This window comes from Eptesicus fuscus, chromosome 10, assembly GCF_027574615.1.
Source record: "Eptesicus fuscus isolate TK198812 chromosome 10, DD_ASM_mEF_20220401, whole genome shotgun sequence".
Classification (NCBI taxonomy): Eukaryota; Metazoa; Chordata; class Mammalia; order Chiroptera; family Vespertilionidae; genus Eptesicus; species Eptesicus fuscus.
Genome location: NC_072482.1, coordinates 1,098,775 through 1,116,048, shown reverse-complemented (window position 1 = coordinate 1,116,048; position 17,274 = coordinate 1,098,775). Strand labels below are relative to the sequence as shown.

The window sequence follows — 17,274 nt, the reverse complement described above, 5'->3', positions numbered from 1 at the left end:
GCTCACACACAGCACTCACAGCACACACACACAGCTCACACACACAGCACACACTCACAGCTCACACTCACAGCTCACACACACAGCTCACACACACAGCACACACACACAGCACACACAGCTCACACACACAGCTCACACACACAGCTCACACTCACAGCTCACACACACAGCTCACACACACAGCACACACACACAGCTCACACACACAGCACACACTCACAGCTCACACACACAGCTCACACTCACAGCTCACACACACAGCTCACACACACACTCAGCTCACACACAGCTCACACACACAGCACACACACAGCTCACACACAGCACACACTCACAGCTCACACTCACAGCTCACACACAGCACACAGCTCACATTCACAGCTCACACAGCTCACACTCACAGCTCACACTCACAGCTCACACACTCAGCACACAGCTCACATTCACAGCTCACACACAGCACACAGCTCACATTCACAGCACACACAGCTCACACACACAGCTCACACTCACAGCTCACACACCGGCGCAGCTATGGGTCACAGGCCAAGTCCCCACCCCGCCCTCTGCTGAACGGTCGGAATTTCCGCGCCGCCCGCGCGGGGGGCGGAGTGAGAAGGGCCGCCCCGCCGACGGTACTTAACGCGCCGGAGGCTCCGGGCCCCACTCGTCTTTCCCGCGCGCCCCGCTCCGCCGCCATGTGTCGCTCCCGCTGCTCCCTCCCCACCATGACCGTCCTGCGGGCCCCGACCCCGGCACCCTCCGCCAGCCCGGGGCCCCGGCGGGGCTCTGGGCCCGAGGTCTTCACGTTCGACCCTCTCCCGGAGCCGGCGGCGGCCCCCGCCTCGCGCCCCAGCGCCTCCCGCGGGCACCGAAGGCGCAGCCGCCGGGTCCTCTACCCGCGAGCGGTGAGTGCCGCCAAGGGGGGCCGGGGCAGTGGCGGGAACGGCCGCCGTCGGGCCCGGCTGACCTGTCCCCTCGCCTGTCTCCGCGCAGGTCCGGCGCCAGCTGCCCGCCGAGGACCGCAGCCCGGCCCGCAGGCTCCTCGCCCTGCTGCTCGCCGTCGTCTTCTGCCAGATCCTGATGGCGGACGAGGAGGCGCCGGCGCCCCAGACCGCGGAGGACGCCCCCAGCGCCGCGCCCCCCGCGCCCCCGGCCCTCGAGCCCCGCAATCTGACGGCGGAGCCCTCGGACTACGCTCCGGACCTCCGCGCGTTCCTCCAGCGCCCCCCGGCCTCCCTCTGACCGCGACCCCCGCCGGCAGCGTCCGCGGAGCCGAGGAGCGCGGACACTTGGCGGGCGGGGCGGGCGGCGTTACGTGTATTTACGTGTATTTATGTGTATTTATGTCCCCCGGGGACGGGGCGGTATTTATTTAACTTATGCGAGGGCGCCGGGCCGCTGCGGCACCCGGTCCCTGGGGCCCGGGCAGGCGGCTCCGGGCGGGCGGCTCCGGGCGGGCGGCGGGCGGCCCGGGCGGTATGTTCTGTGAACACAAATAAACGCGGTGACTGTGGCGGGCGTCCGAGTGAGTCTGTCAGCGGCGAGTCCCCCTGCGGGCGCCACGGACCGGCGGCCGCGCCCCCGGCCCCGGCCCCGGCGCACAGGCCCGGGCGCAGCCTGCGGCTCCCAGCCGCCGCCGGGCTTCCCGGGACGAGGCCGCGTCACGCGCCGGGCGGAGCGGGGGCTGCGGGAAGCGGAGGGGGGGAGCGGGGCCTGCCGGGAACGGGGCGGGGCCGCCGGGAACGGGGCGGGGCCGCCGGGAACGGGGCGGGGCCGCCGGGAACGGGGCGGGGCCGCCGGGGGCCGCGGGTGGGGCTTCCGGGACGCTGGTGCTCGGGTGGCCGAGGCTCGGCTCGCAGGTCCGGGAGGCGGGCGGGCGGGGAGCCGGGGGCGGCGTGAGGCGGGGCCGGGCGCGGCGGAGCTTTATCGGGTCCCGGAGAACCGCCCTCGCCGCGGGCGGCGTCGCTGGAGTCTGCGGGCTCCCGGGGAAGCCTTCGCCGGGCCGGGGGCGAGGGCCTGGGCCGAGGTGGTGGGGCGGGCGGGCTGACGGGAAACAGCCGCTCCCGGCCCCGCGGACGCCTTCTCCGCTCTCCGCCAGCCCCCCGCGGCCATGTTCTTCACCTGCGGCCCCAACGAGGCCATGGTGGTCTCCGGTAAGCGCCGTTCTTCCCCCCCTCCCCCCCCCCCCGCGCCCCAGCCCCGGAGCCTGGCTCTGCCCCTCCCCCCCCCCCCCCCCCCCCCCGCCAGCTCCGCTGCGCCAGGGCTCCCGGCCCCCCACCCCCCTCCCCGCTCCCGGACTTCCGCGTGGGGGTAGCCCCCCCCCCCCCGGGTTCCCTGGTCCCCCGCACCCCAGCGCGACGCCAGCTCACTGCCCCACCTTGCAGGCTTCTGCCGGAGCCCCCCGGTCATGGTGGCCGGCGGCCGCGTCTTCGTCCTGCCCTGCATCCAGCAGATCCAGAGGTGCGTAGGGAGAGCCCGAGGGCCGGTTTCCTCTCCGCCTCTCCTCACTGCCCCCTCTGGTTCCCTTCAGGATCTCTCTCAACACATTGACCCTCAATGTCAAGAGTGAGAAGGTTTACACGCGCCACGGGGTCCCCATCTCAGTCACCGGCATCGCCCAGGTGCGGCTTTCTGGGCCTTTCCCGGGTCCACGCCCCACTCCCTCCGCGGCGCCTCCTCTCCTCTCCTCTCCTCTCCTCTCCTCTCCTCTCCCTGCTCCCTCTGCTCCAGACCTGCACCGCCCCTCCCCACCCTCCTCTGCCCGCAGGTGAAAATCCAGGGGCAGAACAAAGAGATGCTGGCGGCCGCCTGCCAGATGTTCCTGGGGAAGACGGAGGCCGAGATCGCCCACATCGCACTGGAGACGCTGGAGGGCCACCAGCGGGCCATCATGGCCCACATGACTGTGGAGGTGGGCGTGAGGCAGGGCAACACCTGGACGGTCCGCAGGGGGCCGTGCCCCAGGACCGAGAGCTTACGGTCCTCCTCCCACGTCCCTGTCCTAGGAAATCTACAAGGACAGGCAGAAGTTCTCAGAGCAGGTCTTCAAAGTGGCCTCCTCAGACCTGGTGAACATGGGCATCAGTGTGGTCAGCTACACCCTGAAGGACATCCATGACGACCAGGTAAGCCGGGCAGGCGTCCTGCCGGGCAGGCGTCCTCCCGGTCCCTGCTCCTTGCTCCTCCCTCTGCAGGACGGCAGTGTCTGCGTCTCTCCCACAGGACTACTTGCACTCCTTGGGGAAGGCTCGGACCGCTCAAGTCCAGAAAGATGCTCGGATTGGAGAAGCGGAGGCCAAGCGAGATGCTGGGATCCGGGTGAGGGGGGGTCTGTGGTCCCCGTGGGCACTTGAGCACATGGGGGGAGTGCACCACGACGGGGCTGATGGAACTGGGTTGGCAGAGGACAGAGATGAGGCCAGGGCTGGCCAACGGCAGGGGGCCCGGGGCCTTCCCACCCTGCTCTGACCCCGTGCCCGGTCCCTGTGCGGACAGGAGGCCAAAGCCAAGCAGGAGAAGGTGTCTGCCCAGTACCTGAGTGAGATCGAGATGGCCAAGGCCCAGAGGGACTACGAGCTGAAGAAGGCCACCTATGACATTGAGGTCAACACCCGCCGCGCCCAGGCTGACCTGGCCTACCAACTGCAGGTCAGAGCCCCATCCGGGCAGGCAGCCACGGGCCTGCCCGGCACCCTCTCTCTCGGGCTCCCACTCTCATGTTCTGACTCTGATCCCCATATCTCGCTCCCCACTTCTGACCCAACTCATCCAGATGAGGGAAATTTAAAAGACCTAACGTTTCAGCTAAAAAGCAAAGAAAAGGTCAAGAGGTATATGATCTGTAGGCCGGTCACGTGTTTGGAGCAGGTTGTGCCTGTGCGATGGCACCTGGATGGGGGTGAACCAGAGCTGAGCTCCAGCCCATGCCCCTCACCGAGCCGTGCATTCTGCACCCCCAGAGGACGAGAGCCTCTTCTCATCGCACAGGGCGGCCCTGGTGACCACAGGGTGAGGGAGGAAACCCTGAGGCCGGGCTCCGACCCCTGCGGAGTGAGGTCCGGCAGCGCGGGCATGGCGAGGAGTACACTGTCCTCATGTGTGGGCTCTGTGCTGAGAACGTGCCGCTCACTGAATGGATCGGTAACTCCCAAGTCGGCCCCCTGCAGACCCGCAGCGAGAGGCAGCCCCGAGCTGCCGGGCACACAGCTCCCAGCTGAGGTTGAGCAGATGTTCCGGAAACTTATCCTATTAGCAGTGTTGTCTTCGTAGTGTGTTTACTTCACAGTGCATTCACCGCCACATTCTTGTGTCCTCTGTTGGTGATCGCACTGTGTAAGTGGCCCGAGCACAGTGCTGGGTGCTGCCTAGTTTTCCTAAGTGCGGGAGCGGTGCCGTGGCGTGTGGAGGAAATGCGTGTTAGATGAGCTTCGTTCAGGCACTCGTGCCGCTGTTGGCTGAACGTTCATTGGTAATGACCCAACATTTATTACATAATATGGCTTTAAACCAGGGTGGGGAACCTTTTTTCTGCCAAGGGCCATTTGGATATTTATAACATCACTCATGGGCCATACAAAATTATCAACTTAAAAACTAGCCTGCTATATTTGGCCAAACATTTATTTTTTTGGTTAATACTCACCCCAGGATATTTTTCCCATCCTACATAATAAAGAGGTGATATGCAAATTAACCCTCACAAGATGGCTGCCTACTACCAGGCATGCAGGGGAGGTTAATGAAAGATGACCAAACTACTGAACAGCAGGCTGCATGGGGCAACCAGGCTGGCAGGGGGGGCAGTTGGGGGCAACCCTGCTGGCGGGGGGGGGGGGGGGGGCAGTAAGAGGTGACCAGGCCAGCAGGGGGGGCAGTTAGGTGTGAACAGGCCGGCGGGGGGGTGCAGTAGGGGGTGACCAGGCCAGCAGGGGGGTAGTTGGGGGTGATTAGGCTAGCAGGGGGGGCAGTGAGGGGCAACCAGGCCGGCGGGGGGCGGGGGCAGTAAGGGGTGACCAGGCTGGTGGGGGGGGCAGTGAGGGGTGATCAAGCCAGCAAGGGGAGGCAGTTAGGGGTGACCAGGCAGGCAGGCAGGTGAGTGATTAGAAGCCAGCATTCCAGGATTGTGAGAGGGATGTCCGACTGCCAGTTTAGGCCTGATCCCCGGCAGTTGGACATCCCCCGAGGGGTCCTGGATTGGAGAGGGTGCAGGCTGGGCTGAGGGGATTCTCCCCCCACCCTCTGCCCCCATGCACACATTTTGTGCACTAGGGCCTCTAGTTGATATATATATATATTTTAGAGCGAGTGCAAGGGAGGCGAGGAGAGAGAGAAACATCAATGTGAGAGAGCCACATCAATTGGTACCTCCCACACTCACCCCCACCAGGGCTGGGGCCGGAACCTGCAACACAGGGACGTGCCCTTGATCAGGAATCGAACCCAAAACCCTTTGGTTCTCAGGCCAGTGCTCGAACCACTGGGCAGCTCGGGCAGGGCAATGGGCAGTCATTTAGTAACTCACCCCGATGCCTGGGCAGGGCCCTGCTTCAAACAGAAACAGGAAACAAGGTTATGTGTTGCCCTATTGATAAAAACGTTGTGGCCAGAGGCTCATACCACCTAACGCCACATTTCCCCTGGGGACAAAAGAAGTGTTTGGTTCTACTTTCTACAACAGAACTACCGCGGAGAACGAGAGTCCACTGCACTTTGAGTGCCCTTTACCCAAAGAATAGCAACGTCAGGGAGTCCGTTTTTGCCCAGCATTGGTACAGGCTAAACGCATAATGAGTGCAAAACGCCTTTGGTTGCGGGGAGAAGTCCCTGGCTTGTGCGTTCCGACTTGAAGTGTGGTCTGCCTACCAGCAGCAGCCGCCCTGGATGTTGGTTAAAAATACAAAGTCTCAGGCTCCAGCCCAGACTGAATCAGAACCTGCATTTTAACAAAAAGCCCTGGGTGATTCAGGCATGCGTTGGAGTGTGAGAAGCACTAACGTAATGGAAACCACTAGCATGGGTAGGGCTATGGATAAGGTCCTTAATGTAAATATGGCTTTTTTTTTGTCTACAAATCAACGGATTGGGCTGGTTTGGGCTCTGTTTAACTTTAGTGAGTTCCTCATTTTGTGCCAGGCTTTGTGCTAGGTAATCGTGAAATAATGATTCAGTCAACAAATACCTATGAAGTGCCTACTATGTGCCAGACGTTGTTTTAGAGGCGAGGGTATGAATGAGACAGAAGGTTCCTGCTCTCAGAGAGCATACAGTGGGACGGCACGCCAGCGCGGCGCGGAGCTTCCGGGCGCCGGGCTGTGACAGCGGTGGCTTACTGTGAGGCCGGTGGTCAGAGAAGACTGCTGTAAGCAAATGATATTTGAATTGAAATCTGAAGACGAGAAGGAACCAGCAGTGTAGAGAGTTGTGGGCCAGGAGTTCTCTAACCAGTGGTGCTCAGACAGAGCCTCTGTGCTGATGGAAACGTTCTGCGTTTTGCTGTGACGCTGAGCACTTGAAACGTGGCCGGGAGAAGTGTGACTGAGGAACTGCACTTTAAGCTTCTTGACTACGGATTTAAGTTTAAATATTTAAACAGCCGCAGGTGGCTGGTGGCTGGGCCGGGGACCAGCACGGGAAAGGCCCTGAGGTGGGAAAGAGCTCGGTGTGTCCCAGAAACAGAAACGGGGGTTCTGATGGGTGTGGCTGGCGCGCTGAGGGAGAGGAGGCCAGGCCAGGCACGGAGGGCTGGGGAGCCGCGATGGCGACTTAGAAGAGACTCCGAGCACACTGGAAAGCTACTGGAGAACTCCAGGCAGAGGTGCTGTGGTCCAGTTGATGTTTGTGTGAGGATCAGACTGCTGCTGTGTGGAGAACTGATTGTCAGAAGAAAGGCAGCAGGGAGACAAGCTTTTTCAAAGATGATGGATTGGATAAATGCAGCTAAAACCTCACTAAAACCACGTGGCGTGATTTTGAGAAGAGGGAAGGAAGGAAGGGAGGGAGGGAGGAGGGAAGGAAGGAAGGAGGGAGGGAGGGAGGGAGGGAGGGAGGGAGGAGGGAGGGAAGGAAGGAGGGAGGGAGGGAGGAGGGAAGGAGGGAGGAAGGAAGGGCCACCGTAGCATCACTTTGGAAGCGGGAAGGCCTGGAAGGCCGAGGTAATTACTGGCATGGCTGAGCCGGCGCCATGGCTGAGGCTCTGGGCCTGGAGACTGTCGAAATCAGCAAAAACGGGAAGAGCCTCTCCCGGTCTCTCTGCCCAGCAGATGCCTGGAGGGCTATCTGGTGTGAGTAAACCAGAGGATGTAGCCTGGGGCAGCCAGACACAGGCGAGGACCTGGCACTCGGCAGCAGGGCCATGACCTGACCGTGGGCCTGTCGCATGCCACATGCTGGCCCCTTCCCTCCCCGGCCCCACTCGGCTCCCAGAGCTCCGTCTTCCAAAGAATAGATCGGAAAAGTGCCCTGGGAACAGGACCACTCCAAAGGGAGAGACTTAAAGTTCCTGGAGCCCAGGTTTCCCAGCTGTGGCCTGCCCAGACCGCGAGAGTGAGTTCTCAGCTCACAGGCCCCACCCACACCCCAGAGCCTCCTTCCAGGCCGGCCAGCTCCTGCCTGGGAGGGAGACCGCAGAGCCGAGTGCAGGAGGCGGGCTGTGCAGGGAAAAGACAGCTTTTGGAACGTAAATGTGCTCAGTGAGATAGAACAATCCACTTCCAGGAAGTCAGGAGAGAGAACAAGAAGCCACTCTTAGAAATTAACAAACCCCAATAAGTTCAATAAAGGGGGAAGTAATAAAATGGCATAAATTTAAAAATCACTTTGGAAGAGAAATTCTAATAAAACTTCCCAGAAAAATAGAACAGAACAGATGGGTGGAGGAGCGGCCAGCCCAGCAGCTCCAACAGACCAAAGAAAATGGGAGGAAATAACCAAATGGAAAACTTGCTCAAAGGGTCAGGCACCAAAATGACTAGATTTCTTAACAAGTTAGAAGGCCGTGGAGCAATGCCTTCACAATTCTGCTGAAAATGCTTTCAACATAGGAAGTGCACTCGGCCTGACTGATGGGATAGAAGGCAGAAGGAAGGTCTCGGAGAACCTACTGCCACGCACTCGGTCCAAGGAAGCTGCTGGAGGTTGAGTCCTCCGAAGGGGCCGGGCGGGCCGGCGGGGGAGGTGGCCTTACGCCGCCCGGAGAGCGGCAAGTCCAGTTTGGAAAAGGCTTGACATCATGTGGGCCCAGTCCAGGCAGGGCGCCCGCGCCATGATGTGATGGGGGGCTGGAGCAGCGAGACGGGGAGGACGCCCTCCTTCCCTGCTCCTCCCTGGGTGCCACGGGGAGTGGGAATGGACTCTGCCCGCACCAGAGGCATTCTGTGTGCAGGCCCTGGAGCGCCTGTCGGGTGCCCTGGGAGGGTGCACGGGGCGCCGGGCACTGGTGGCTTGAGGGGGAGGGAGCCAGGTCGTTTGCGGAAAGGGCGGAAGCCTGGTCTCGGTTGTGCACCAGCCGCAGAAGTAAGAGGGAAAGGGGCGCCGCGCACAGCCCCCAGGAAGGAAGCCGCGGGCCCAGAGACGGGTGGAGGGAGCCGGACGGGGTTCCCCTCTTGCCGCCAGGTGCCCCCACCAGAGGGAGAGAAGGCGGGAAACGAGTCCGTGCATGCCCCCGCTGGGCTGGCGGAACTGGCGTGGGACCACTCCACCCACCCCACCCCGGACCCTGCGCTGGCCTCTCTGGTCCTGGGCACTTGCCTTTCAGCCCCGACACTGAGCACCCTCCTCCAGGTGGCCAAAACGAAGCAGCAGATCGAGGAGCAGCGGGTGCAGGTGCAGGTGGTGGAGCGGGCGCAGCAGGTGGCAGTGCAGGAGCAGGAGATCGCCCGCCGCGAGAAGGAGCTGGAGGCCCGCGTGCGGAAGCCGGCGGAGGCCGAGCGCTACCGGCTGGAGCGCCTCGCGGAGGCAGAGAAGTAAACGCCCTTCCCCGGCCCCTCGGCCCCTTCCCGCACGGGTGGGCGGGCGCCCCCAGAGAACGAGCCGAGGTCTGCACTACCCGGACCCCTCCTGTGGAGCTCCGGTGGTCGAGCCTCCACCCCGCTGGGGCCTTCCCGGAGCCAGGCCTCAGCTCCTCTGCACCCCTGTTTGCCCAGGTGCCAGCTGATCACGCAGGCGGAGGCCGAAGCGGAGTCGGTGAGGGTGAGTTCGGGGCGTTGTTGTGGAGCTGGGGTTTCTCGCCCGCGCCTGCTCCCCTCACATCACACTGTCCTGTGCCCGCCCCAGATGCGGGGGGAGGCGGAGGCCTTCGCCATCGGGGCCCGGGCCCGGGCTGAGGCTGAACAGATGGCCAAGAAGGCAGAAGCCTTCCAGCTGTACCAGGAGGCTGCTCAGCTGGACATGCTGCTGGAGAAGCTGCCCCAGGTCGGGTATCACCGGAACCGGTGTCACCAGAACCAGGCTAGGGGCCCACGAGTTAGGCTGCGAGTTATAAGCCAGTGACCAAAGTGAAAAAGGATGACCTGTCAGACGGGCTCTTAAAAAACCCAGGCTCGCCAGCCGGCGTGGCTCAGTGGTGAGAGCATCCACCCCTGCACCCAAGGGTCGTGGGTTCAATTCGCGGTCAGGAGCATGTACCTGGGTGGCAGGTTTGATCCCTGGCTATCAGGACACACGTGGGAGGTAATCGATCGAGATGTTTCTCTCTCCCCCCTCCCTTTCACTCTCTCTAAAAATCAGTGGAAAAAATATCCTCGGATGAGGATTACCAAAAAGCCCAGGGTAAAGCCTTTCAGGAGGGTGTGATCGGGTCACGGGCGCTGAGTGGGCGTCTCACCCCCAGGTGGCAGAGGAGATCAGTGGTCCCTTGACCTCGACCAAAAAGATCACCCTGGTGTCCAGCGGCAGTGGGGCCGTGGGGGCGGCCAAAGTGACGGGGGAAGTCCTGGACATCCTGAGCCACCTGCCGGAGAGCGTGGAGAGGCTCACGGGCATCAGCATCTCCCAGGTGAGGCCGCGGCACGGGGACATGCCTCAGTGGCTGTCTTTGTGCCAGTGCTCAGCTTCGACATAAACCTTTTTCATAAAAGGATGTTTTACTGACACCAGCCCTGGGGTCCGGAGTGTTTACAAAGTAGAGAAACTGAACTCCAGCTTGGCCCCGTCATGCCTCTGGGCAGCCAGCTTCCAGCCCCGCCCCGTCCAGCACAGGGAGCGGGGAGAGGTCTGTTGACGGTTAATTCCAAGGCCTCGCACTGCTCTTCTCAGGCCTGCTGACTCACCTGAGTTACGGCAGAGGTCAGAGCGCGGCGCCGAAACCTGCCGGTGCAAATCCTGGCTCCTGTGCGTGCCGTGACCTCAGAGAAGTTCTCAACTCTGTCCCTGTCTCCTCACAGCCTAATAATAGCAACTACCTGTTGAATGGTTGCGGGGATTAAATGCATAACATGTGCGAAGTGTTTAGAACACTGCCTGGTACGTAGTAACTGCCACGTAAGAGTGCCTTAAATGAAGAAATTCACGTGTAAGGAAAAGCAATGGGCCACTTCCGTGGCCTCCTTGAGGCCTGCAGTGGAGGGTTGGAGTCCGCAAGCCACGCTCCGGCCCCTCTCACACGCGCTCAGCAATTCACTGCTGTGCACGGATCCTGTGGCTGGGCAAGGGGGTGAGGGAGGGCGCCAGGAAACGGCAGGCCCCTTACTGTGCCATATGCCGGAACTAATGCCAGTGCTATTGGTGTAAACTGTAATTGGGGGAAAAAGAAGAAACTAGAAAAATTCTGGGTGTGCATTCCTCCCTGCAGCCCATTCATCCAAGTGGAGAGTGAGGGAAGTTCCCATGTCACCCGCTGTCTTTTCCACCAGGTGAACCACAAGCCTTTGCGAACAGCCTGAGCCCTCCACCTCCACCTTCGCCGCGCCCCGCCTCGTGGTTCAAGCTGCCTGTGATCCCCGTGCTGCATGCTTGTCAGCCGGCCCCGAGCATGTCCTGGGGCAGTGGGATCCCACTGCTCTCTCTCCTTGCCAAAGAGCCGTGCCTCGCCTTGGAGGGGAGGGTGCCCTGCCCGGGCCCACACCACCGAGACTGCCAGTCCCCCGAGGGTTCCGCGCCAGCAGTTTGGCCATCCCGCTCCACCCGGCCTGTTCAGTTTCCTAATTAAACGACGCTGAGCCTGGGTCCACATTGTTTTCTGGTCGAGGCTGAGGGGTGGCTGCAGGTTCTCAACGTGCCAGGTGAATTGCTGTTAAGCATTGACACTGTGAACAATTCGGTAAAACAGAACCCACTCAAAATGAATGTTAGAATACAGCCTGCTTCCTTCCAGTCGGCGTTTAGAATGGGAGAGTCATGTGTACACTGAGGGGTTGTAGAATTAATAACTCCTCCCCAAAAAAACCTTGGTTTAGTCAGAAAGCATGTTGATATGGGAGGAATGTGAGAATTGCATTAGTCCCTAGAATTACTGAAAATTGGCCAAGGGAAATGGACTTAAATTTCCAGGGTAACTTTGAGACTGACTTTGTGCAACTTAAAAACATGAGAGAGTGCGCGGCCAGAGCGGCCGGGTGGTTCAGTGTCATCCGTGCACCCGGAGGTTGCCGAGTGCACCCCAGGGCACAGCCCCAGGACGAGGCGCGCAGGAGGCCGATCCATGTTCCACTCTCACAAGCATGTTTCTCCCTCTCCCTCCGTCTCTCTAGGAATCAATAAAAAATCTTTAAGAAAAGAACATGATAGAGCAGCAGTGTTTGGGCCCATGGGTGGCCTCCCATGCTAGTTACCTTCATCTTAGGCTGACTGAGGAAACCCACATGGTTGCAGATTCCACCCGGAGTCCTGGGTGCTGTGCCCGGGGCTGGCCGCAGTGGCCTAACTCATTCAGGATTCCTCCGGAGCACGGACTGCTAGGAGCCGACCTGGTTTGGGTCAGTGCATCGTCGGAACCTGCCTTTCTAGACTCCAAGGTGCTGGTCTAGGAAGCACTTCTGCTCCTTTGACTTCCATCCGTTTCCATCCCAATTCCACATGCTGCCCAACCTGGCCGCCCATGCCCGCCCTAGTTAGGACTGTTGGTGGGGGTGGGTACCAGGGATGAAGACAGGGTCAATTAAGGGTTTTCTCATCCATTCACAGAGAACAATACGTGTGTGAGTGAACCAGTCCGATAAATGAGCAAGTCTTGCAAATCTTTTTCCAATTCCCATTTACTTTAACTCCTCCATCCAGAGGAAGGAGTGACTTGGTCTTGATGTGAGGAGGTAAAGTGGAAGAGGAGGGTCCTACTGGGCAGAGGGGACAGACCCTGCAGAGGAAACCCTCAGGCGAAGCTGGGAGACTGAGCATTGAGACTGCTGTTAGCGCCTCCTCCAAAGCTGAAGGCAGAGCAGGAAATCACCTGGAACCCGAATCCCCTTCTCCAAAAGCAGGGTGAACCCTGCCCATTCTTCATAGGAACTTCTACCGGCTGGTTAGGGTGGTTTTCCCCTCAGCCACCCTGCGGGCGTAGCGTGTTTTCAGTACAGTTCTAAGTGGGATCTGGGCGACATCCAGCTTTCTTGGAGAATTATGCTGAAAACAGGAAAATACTAACTGGGCCCTGGCTGGTGTGGCTGTTGGTTGAGCATCATCCCAGGCATGAAAAGGTTGCTGGTTTGATTAGAGGTCAAGGGCACAAGCTCAATCCCTGATAGGGGGTATGCGGGAGTCAGCTGACCCATGTTGTCCTCAGTGTTTCTCTAAAAAACAATTTTTAAAACCTATATACACAAAAGCCTGTGACTTACAACTGGTGGACCGAACGCTATGACGCACACTGACCAGCAGTGGGCAGACGATCAACACAGGAGCTGCCCCTGATGGTCAGTGCAGTCCCAGCCAACCTCCTGCCGTCCCTTCCCCCACCCTCCCACCCCCATCGGCCAGGCCTAGGGACCCCTCCTGTGCACGAATTTGTGGACCGGGCCTCTAGTATATATATAACAAAATTTTACTGGATAGGAGGAAATAAGGCATGAGAAGGAAGGAAGTTACCCAGCAGAATGGCAGAAATAGAGATTTCCCAGTATGGAACAAGAGAGGAGACATTCAAGAAACAATGAATGTTTATTGAGCCCTGTTATGTGCCAGGCATTGTTCTAGAACACCCCTAAAAGCAAAAAAAAAAAAAAAAAAAAGGCAAATTTTGAGGGAGAAGAAAGGGGCAGCTGAGGGAGCGGAGAAGCGGAGTGCAGGCGCGGCCTCAGGCCTCCTCCTCGGCCTCCTCACCGAAATCCTCCTCCTCCTCGGCCGTGGCGTCCTGGTACTGCTGGTACTCGGACACCAGGTCGTTCATGTTGCTCTCGGCCTCGGTGAACTCCATCTCGTCCATGCCCTCGCCCGTGTACCAGTGCAGGAAGGCCTTGCGCCGGAACATGGCCGTGAACTGCTCCGAGATGCGCTTGAACAGCTCCTGGATGGCCGTGCTGTTGCCGATGAAGGTGACCGCCATCTTGAGGCCCCGCGGCGGGATGTCGCACACGGCCGTCTTCACGTTGTTGGGGATCCACTCCACGAAGTAGCTGCTGTTCTTGTTCTGCACGTTGAGCATCTGCTCGTCCACCTCCTTCATGGACATCCGCCCGCGGAAGACGGCGGCCACGGTGAGGTAGCGGCCGTGGCGCGGGTCGCAGGCGGCCATCATGTTCTTGGCATCAAATACCTGCTGGGTGAGCTCGGGCACCGTGAGGGCGCGGTACTGCTGGCTGCCGCGGCTGGTGAGCGGCGCGAAGCCGGGCATGAAGAAGTGCAGGCGCGGGAAGGGCACCATGTTCACGGCCAGCTTGCGCAGGTCTGCGTTCAGCTGGCCGGGGAAGCGCAGGCAGGTGGTGACGCCGCTCATGGTGGCCGACACCAGGTGGTTGAGGTCCCCGTACGTGGGGGTGGTCAGTTTCAGGGTGCGGAAGCAGATGTCGTACAGCGCCTCGTTGTCGATGCAGTAGGTCTCGTCCGTGTTCTCCACCAGCTGGTGCACGGAGAGCGTGGCGTTGTAGGGCTCCACCACCGTGTCCGACACCTTGGGCGAGGGCACCACGCTGAAGGTGTTCATGATGCGGTCGGGGTACTCCTCCCGGATCTTGCTGATGAGCAGCGTGCCCATCCCGGACCCGGTGCCCCCGCCCAGCGAGTGGGTCAGCTGGAAGCCCTGCAGGCAGTCACAGCTCTCGGCCTCCTTCCGCACCACGTCCAGGACGGAGTCCACCAGCTCGGCGCCCTCCGTGTAGTGGCCCTTGGCCCAGTTGTTGCCGGCCCCAGACTGACCTGGAACGGGGCCAGGAGGCAGGTTGGTTAGTGAAGGGCAGCACGCACACACCACGCCCTCACCTCGCACCTCCTGGGACAATGCCTCTGCGTCTATTTTTTTCTCCCTCGCCTGTGAGATATGCCCCCCAATAGTTTACCAAGTAAGGCAGCACCCCCCACCTCCATTAGGTCTCAGAACATGGCCCTATAAAAGCTCTCCAGTACAATGATCATTCCTAACTCTGACGGTCCTCTTGCACCCAAATAAATGGAATATGATGGTATCTACGTGTATCTGTATAACTTACCAAAAACAAAGTTGTCTGGTCTGAAGATCTGGCCAAAAGGACCAGAGCGAACCGAGTCCATGGTACCTGGTTCTAGATCCACCAAGATAGCACGAGGGACATATTTCCCACCTACAGGGAAGAAAAGTAGAGGAGTGAAAATTGGCAGAAGGTAAACAAAGTGAGGCTGGATGACAGCCAGGGACCCGAACGTAATCCCAGGGGCTGCTACCAGGTGACAGCTGAGCTAGTCTTAGACCCCACGGTGAGAAATTAAATGGGGGAAGGCTCACAATGGGAATGGATAGATCCATTCGAAGGAGTTAGGGGTTCCATAAGAATGGAAAGAGACACCAGGAGTAGGAGCAGATGGGCCTGATCTTCCGGCTCCTTCCCTCACCTGTGGCTTCATTGTAATACACGGAGATGCGGTCCAGCTGCAGGTCGCTGTCCCCATGGTAGGTGCCGGTGGGGTCGATGCCATGTTCATCACTGATCACCTCCCAGAACTGTCAGGAAAGAACGGTGAATCCTCAGTTATGCCCCTGCTTCCACCTCTTTAATTCCAAACACACTGCAGGCATCCCCTCCATCTGCCTGCGCGCCCCTCCCTCGGACACCTCCACCCACGGGAAAGCCGCCTTGGGATGTGAAATGCTGTCCAGCTGGGAGGGCCGGCGATGGCACACAGATGAGGTGGCTAACCTAACTAGGTAAGCTCACCGCTCGCCCCCACGCAGGGCATGCAAGCCGCGCACAAAGGGCCAGAGAAACCAGCTGCCGCAGCGGCCGACCCCCAGCCCTCCACGCGGCTGTAGCGCTCGCCAAGCTGCTGACAAAGGGACGCGTCACGCTTGGGCGGGGCCGAGGCGCGAATTCAGCGCGCGAGGGGCGGGGCCTGCCGAGCTAGCGCGCCCCCTGGCGGCCCGCGGGGTACAGTGCCCGCCCTGAGCCCAGCCCTTTTGCTACAAAGTAGCGGCCGATAGCGGCCGCACTTCCTCCCCCGCTACACTGTAGCCGCGCGCAAAAGGAAAGAAAGAAATACCCGCTTAGCCTCGGAATTGTATCCCTAGGCTGACTTCCCCTCCTCTTGCTTTAAATGAGGGTTGTCTTCCTTCCTCCCACAATTTAGTCCTGAGGGGACCCTTTAAAGAGAAGGAAGCCTCCTTTTCTCCTCATCTGTTCAAGCCCTAAAGGGGTCTCTCAGCGGAAATAAAGGAAGCAAAATGAATCCAGCTCATATTAGCCTTCCATCCACGAGAAACTACAGGCCCGCCCCTCGGGAATCACAGGGGCGCGCTGAGACCCCTGGCCTTCATGGAGGTAACGCGTCCCCGGCTTGGGAACCGGGGTCTGCAGGTGTCCCCCAGCCTCGCCCCTTTCCCCTCGGCTTGGCCTCCGAAACCCCGCCACGGGGGATGCACATGGAGGAACCTCGCCTCGCTTTGTCTCGGCCAGTTTCCGCATCTCCTTCCCTCCTCGACCCTCGGACCGTTAGATTCCCTTTAGGTAAAACCTTACAGAACCTCGGTCTTCCAGTCCCCCAAACCTCAAGGGTGCTTTTGATAGCTTCCCCAAAATGATTCTGCCAAAAAAAAAAAAATCCTCATTTTCCAAAAGCAAATCCTACTGCAAATGTGTGTTATACATATAAAACTTCCTTTTGGCCAAGGCTGGCTAAGGCTGGCGACTGCAAACAGCCCACAACCATTCTTCATAGTTTATCTGGATTCTTTAATTCTCAAAAAGAAAGAGTTAAAAGAGGTTTAAAATCCTTACCTTGGCACCGATCTGGTTTCCACACTGACCTGCCTGGATGTGCACGATTTCCCTCATGGTTCAAATTTAAAATTTTTGCCCGCTTCCAAAGTGTGTATGGGGCAAGAGAATCCCTAATCTTTTTTTCTCCGCTGCTGCTCAAGGCTGATAGAATGGACGTGGCCGGGAGGCTGGAGCAGCGAGGTCCGCACGCCGCGGATGGCAGGCTGCGAGAGGCAGAAAAGCGAGCGCAGGGCGCGGGCGAAGGAGGGAGGGCGGGGCGCGCGTGCGCCGGCGGGAGGCGGGAGCCGGCCCGCGCCGCTCTCCGAGACAAAGCCCCGGCGAGGCGGGCCCTGATTAGTCGACGCCGGTCAGGTAGCCGACGGCCATTGGTCTCCGCTCGGGTGAAGGAGCGCAGTCCTCTCTGGGAGTTGTAGTCCTCCATTGTTGTCCGCACTGCAAAAAGAAGGGGCGGATGGGTGGATACTGGTTTGGGGTGTTTTGGATTTGGGGGGTTTTATGAAAATGATCTTGCCAAGATGACTTTCCTCTAGGTCTGAGGTTTTTTTTAATGAAAAAAGGGAGTCGTTTTCGGGGCTGCAGGAGTTAGGAACTATGGGGTGCTGGCGTTGGAAGGTAGGGTGGCCACGCCCCGATAGCTCCGGGCTGCGGTAGCTCTGGGGAAGACGGGACTGCTTAGCTCAGCGAAAACTGCGGGGGACCCGCACTCTGCTCTGCTGTCTCACAACGGGCCCTTCGGTGGCCGCGGACAGGAACGCTGCGCCGCTGCTCCCCCAGATGCCTCAAGAAGGAGGGGATTGCCTTCCTGCTATTTCCTTGGGCGTTTTCTAACGATAACATTTAGAAAGAGAAACAAAATTGCAGCAAGGGCTTACAGGATAGAGATGTAATTGTCTGGAGGGGATGTTCAAAGAATAAACGGAATGGTTTAGAGAAGCTG

General features: G+C 59.7%; 3 protein-coding genes across 5 annotated transcripts; 2 read left to right on the top strand and 1 right to left on the bottom strand.

Moving 5' to 3' along the window:
* The first annotated feature begins 628 nt into the window (after positions 1-628).
* IER3 (immediate early response 3) lies at positions 629-1,509 on the top strand. The gene is made up of 2 exons (XM_008157432.3): positions 629-911; positions 1,000-1,509. The coding sequence occupies exons 1-2, from the start codon at positions 702-704 to the stop codon at positions 1,246-1,248; spliced, it is 459 nt and encodes a 152-aa protein (XP_008155654.1). The 5' UTR covers positions 629-701; the 3' UTR covers positions 1,249-1,509.
* A 332-nt stretch (positions 1,510-1,841) lies between these two features.
* On the top strand, positions 1,842-11,166 carry FLOT1 (flotillin 1). 2 transcript variants are annotated; one of them, XM_054722423.1, is made up of 12 exons: positions 1,845-2,159; positions 2,391-2,466; positions 2,537-2,627; positions 2,774-2,917; positions 3,012-3,131; positions 3,229-3,324; positions 3,502-3,654; positions 8,785-8,966; positions 9,147-9,192; positions 9,277-9,414; positions 9,833-9,997; positions 10,854-11,166. In XM_054722423.1, exons 1-12 carry the CDS (start codon positions 2,117-2,119, stop codon positions 10,881-10,883), a joined length of 1,284 nt encoding a protein of 427 aa, XP_054578398.1. In that variant the 5' UTR covers positions 1,845-2,116; the 3' UTR covers positions 10,884-11,166. The 2 variants fall into 2 exon arrangements, with proteins under 2 accessions (XP_054578399.1, XP_054578398.1); XM_054722424.1 differs by lacking the exon at positions 9,277-9,414 and having other exon boundaries at positions 1,842-2,159.
* A 1,907-nt stretch (positions 11,167-13,073) lies between these two features.
* Positions 13,074-16,558, bottom strand: TUBB (tubulin beta class I). Of its 2 annotated transcripts, none has more exons than XM_008157376.3 (4): positions 16,335-16,558; positions 14,956-15,064; positions 14,577-14,687; positions 13,074-14,286 (listed from the first exon to the last, which is right to left on the bottom strand). In XM_008157376.3, exons 1-4 carry the CDS (start codon positions 16,389-16,391, stop codon positions 13,229-13,231), a joined length of 1,335 nt encoding a protein of 444 aa, XP_008155598.1. In that variant the 5' UTR covers positions 16,392-16,558; the 3' UTR covers positions 13,074-13,228. The 2 variants fall into 2 exon arrangements, with proteins under 2 accessions (XP_008155598.1, XP_054578397.1); XM_054722422.1 differs by lacking the exon at positions 16,335-16,558 and adding an exon at positions 15,261-15,280.
* Between the last annotated feature and the right edge of the window lie 716 nt (positions 16,559-17,274).

What these genes read in the sequence shown, in the direction of transcription:
- IER3 (XM_008157432.3), top strand. Translation starts at nt 702, where the DNA reads ATGTGTCGCTCCCGCTGCTCCCTCCCCACCATGACCGTCCTGCGGGCC. An exon ending in GGGTCCTCTACCCGCGAGCG is followed by an intron (nt 912 to 999) that starts GTGAGTGCCGCC and finishes GTCTCCGCGCAG; the next exon opens with GTCCGGCGCCAGCTGCCCGC.
- FLOT1 (XM_054722423.1), top strand. Translation starts at nt 2,117, where the DNA reads ATGTTCTTCACCTGCGGCCCCAACGAGGCCATGGTGGTCTCCG. An exon ending in CCGAAGCGGAGTCGGTGAGG is followed by an intron (nt 9,193 to 9,276) that starts GTGAGTTCGGGG and finishes TGCCCGCCCCAG; the next exon opens with ATGCGGGGGGAGGCGGAGGC. An exon ending in CGGGCATCAGCATCTCCCAG is followed by an intron (nt 9,998 to 10,853) that starts GTGAGGCCGCGG and finishes CTTTTCCACCAG; the next exon opens with GTGAACCACAAGCCTTTGCG.
- TUBB (XM_008157376.3), bottom strand. Translation starts at nt 16,391, where the DNA reads ATGAGGGAAATCGTGCACATCCAGGCAGGTCAGTGTGGAAACCAGATC. An exon ending in GAAACCAGATCGGTGCCAAG is followed by an intron (nt 15,065 to 16,334) that starts GTAAGGATTTTA and finishes CTTTCCTGACAG; the next exon opens with TTCTGGGAGGTGATCAGTGA. An exon ending in ACCAGACAACTTTGTTTTTG is followed by an intron (nt 14,287 to 14,576) that starts GTAAGTTATACA and finishes GCCCCGTTCCAG; the next exon opens with GTCAGTCTGGGGCCGGCAAC.